Source organism: Trachymyrmex cornetzi, unplaced genomic scaffold (assembly GCF_001594075.2).
Source record: "Trachymyrmex cornetzi isolate Tcor2-1 unplaced genomic scaffold, Tcor1.1 scaffold2191, whole genome shotgun sequence".
NCBI classification, from domain to species: domain Eukaryota; kingdom Metazoa; phylum Arthropoda; class Insecta; order Hymenoptera; family Formicidae; genus Trachymyrmex; species Trachymyrmex cornetzi.
Window position 1 is genome coordinate 6,400 of NW_017296838.1, and position 2,703 is coordinate 9,102.

General features: G+C 39.9%; 1 protein-coding gene across 1 annotated transcript; it reads right to left on the minus strand.

The window, feature by feature from the left end:
• Positions 1 to 89: 89 nt before the first annotated feature.
• LOC108760106 (putative nuclease HARBI1) lies at positions 90 to 2,110 on the minus strand. Its single transcript, XM_018505901.1, has 5 exons — positions 1,882 to 2,110; positions 930 to 1,501; positions 642 to 786; positions 256 to 530; positions 90 to 146 (listed from the first exon to the last, which is right to left on the minus strand). Exons 1-5 carry the CDS (start codon positions 2,108 to 2,110, stop codon positions 90 to 92), a joined length of 1,278 nt encoding a protein of 425 aa, XP_018361403.1.
• Positions 2,111 to 2,703: the final 593 nt, after the last annotated feature.

Here is a 2,703-nt window from a genome sequence, read left to right on the forward strand (position 1 = left end):
CAGCAGCAAAAAATCTTAAAATAGTAATTTATGTTGACTTTGCTTTAGACGTTATTGTTCGAATTCAAATGTTGAATTGATATATTTCATTATTGGATATGGTCAACTTTAACCCCCTCTATTTCCTGAACGGGCTGTATGCTCATCTTGAAATTTTGCAGGAGTTATTGGGTCATTATATGTAACTATTTGGCATAATAAAAGTTTCAAAAATCGAGGTACCGAAAATGGGCATTTTCTGCGGAGGTTCTTTACATTTTCTTCCTCAATATCCATGAATAACCTATAATGTAGACGCATGTTGTGCAAAACAGCGCATGCGTTAATTATTTGTCCTACGACGTCTGGTGCATACATCAGTACACGTTGATATGACAGACATCTCCATATTGCTTTAAATACTCCGAAAAATCTCTCAACAACGCTACGTGCTTTACACAACTTTTCGTTATACTGATATTGTCGACTCCACTCAGGATAATGTGGCAATGGTGTCATAAGCCAAGGTTCAAGTGGATATCCAGCGTCACCTATTCATAATTACATACATACATATATATGCATATCTAAATAAATGTACATGTATGTATGATCTATTATTACATAAATATATGATATTAATATTGGTGATTTGTTCTTACCAATTAAGTATGTCCTTCTTTCACCACGATTATAATAGTATTCCATAGCACGTTTGATTGGAGAAGCATTCCATATGTATGCGTCATTTCTAGCTCCAGGATATCGTGCATTAATATTTAATATCTTTAAATCCGGATCGACAATCTTTAAAAAAATTATGCAATTGTAACATACATAAAATAATGTAAATGAAAATGTATGTATACATATACATATTCGATAATAGCACTTTAAAAATTAATATTAAATGTAAAACAAATAAAATTATTATAAAGTATAATACTTACCGCTTGTACATTTAAGGAATGATTTCCATGATGATTCACATATGCTTCTTCATGTACACGAGGTGCAATGATATTTATGTGAGTACAATCTATGGCTCCTATTGCACCAGGAAATGGTTGCGGAGCTTGTGCAAATTTATTCTGTGCAACTATTCTTTCTTCTGCTGTCATTGGGAATTTTACCCATCGACGCAACAAATGTATATTTATTAAATATATTACTTTACGTATGCAACGACTTGTAGATGGCTGACTGATAACAAAGTTGTAATGATTTCCAACAGGCGTCTGATAACTACCATTAGCGAGAAAATTGATTGTCACTAAAACTTGTATTTCTGGGGACAAACCATTTATACGTTCATGTTCTAAATGTGGTCTTAATATGTTTGTGAGATCCATTGCAAGTTCTTGATTAATTCTAAAGTACATAAGAAAGACATCATGTGGCAATTCGTAAGGATTCTGTGCATCTCGTAATAATCTTCTTTCCAGTCCATTAATAATTCTCCTTGCTCTTTCTTGAAGAATAAGCAAATCCCATGCCAAATAAGCTTCTGCCATATTATTAGCTATAAAGAAAACGAAATCTAAATGCACTTAACTGAGTTATGAGGTCACAAGCGAAAATTATCTGATTTTTGGTACTCACTTATGGTTTTGGTACTCTCGTTACGATATCGTTATGGTTTATCGAGAGGTCTTGTACCCCTCGATAGTCTAACGACAGAATTCGTTATTTTATCGACACTTCTATCGAATTTGTCGTTTCACAAAAGTTACAGAATACGATTTATCGTTATCGTATCGTTATGCCTGCGTATCGACGCGTAACGATATCGACAGTGTCGTTACGAAGTTAGAGAATAGTACTACTGGTCCGCCATCGACGAGTCAGCACAGTGCGGACAAAAAATGTCACGTTACAATTCCCTCCCTACTTAAAAAGGACCGAGGAGATCTTGACGAGTGTCGCTTGCTGCCAACGCGGTTACTTTATCCGACTCCACTAGTTTCGCCCTACAAAACGCGCAGGGAGGAGCGGCGGAACGCGTCGGCGGTCGATCTGGCGGGGCCTCGTCCCATCCCGATAGCTGCGTCCAGGTATCGGCGACTGGGGAAGGCATAGGAACTCCTCTCAACCTCGAACACCTCGACACCCCAAAAACTACCTCGAACATCTCGACACCCCAAAAACTACCTCGAACACCTCGACACCTCAAAAACCAAAAATGCCCTCACGGCTAGCCGTCGGACTCACTAAAACGCTCAAGAAAAGTAGAGGGGCCCAAGAAAAGAAAAGAACAAAAAATTCCTCCCTCCACCTGATACTATACCAATTTGGGTAACCCACCATCCGATCCGCCGTGGCCCAAAATTCTCAAAACTCCCCCTCCCCCAACAAGAATTTATCCGCAACTCCTCTGTCGCTTTGGCCTCTCGCTACTACTCCTTTCCCTCTCACCACGTCACTGTCTCTGCTAATTGATATTCCATCCATGATTCTCCGCTGTACCCTACGAGCGGATAATACTACAACTATCTAACTGATACCGACGAAAACAACCTTATTCGGGGGCACGATAGGGTTTTAAGTCTTTCACATGAACCTTTCCCTGTGGGGTATGGTCTAAACTAGCGAGCTCGTAAGTAGGATATCTATATATGTTCTGGATCACTTGATGGCAGGCGGGCGACGGGGACCGGAGGGAAAAGTGGGTGAGGGGGGGGGGGGGGCGAGCGGTGCAGGGGAACCTACGGTTCGCCTCCAACC

Coding starts and splice junctions, on each gene's coding strand:
- LOC108760106 (XM_018505901.1), bottom strand. CDS start 2,110: ATGTTCGAGGTAGTTTTTGGGGTGTCGAGGTGTTCGAGGTTGAGAGGA. Junction 1,502..1,881: donor CACTCGTCAAGATCTCCTCG/GTCCTTTTTAAG, acceptor TTTTCTTTATAG/CTAATAATATGGCAGAAGCT. Junction 787..929: donor ATTCCTTAAATGTACAAGCG/GTAAGTATTATA, acceptor ATTTTTTTAAAG/ATTGTCGATCCGGATTTAAA.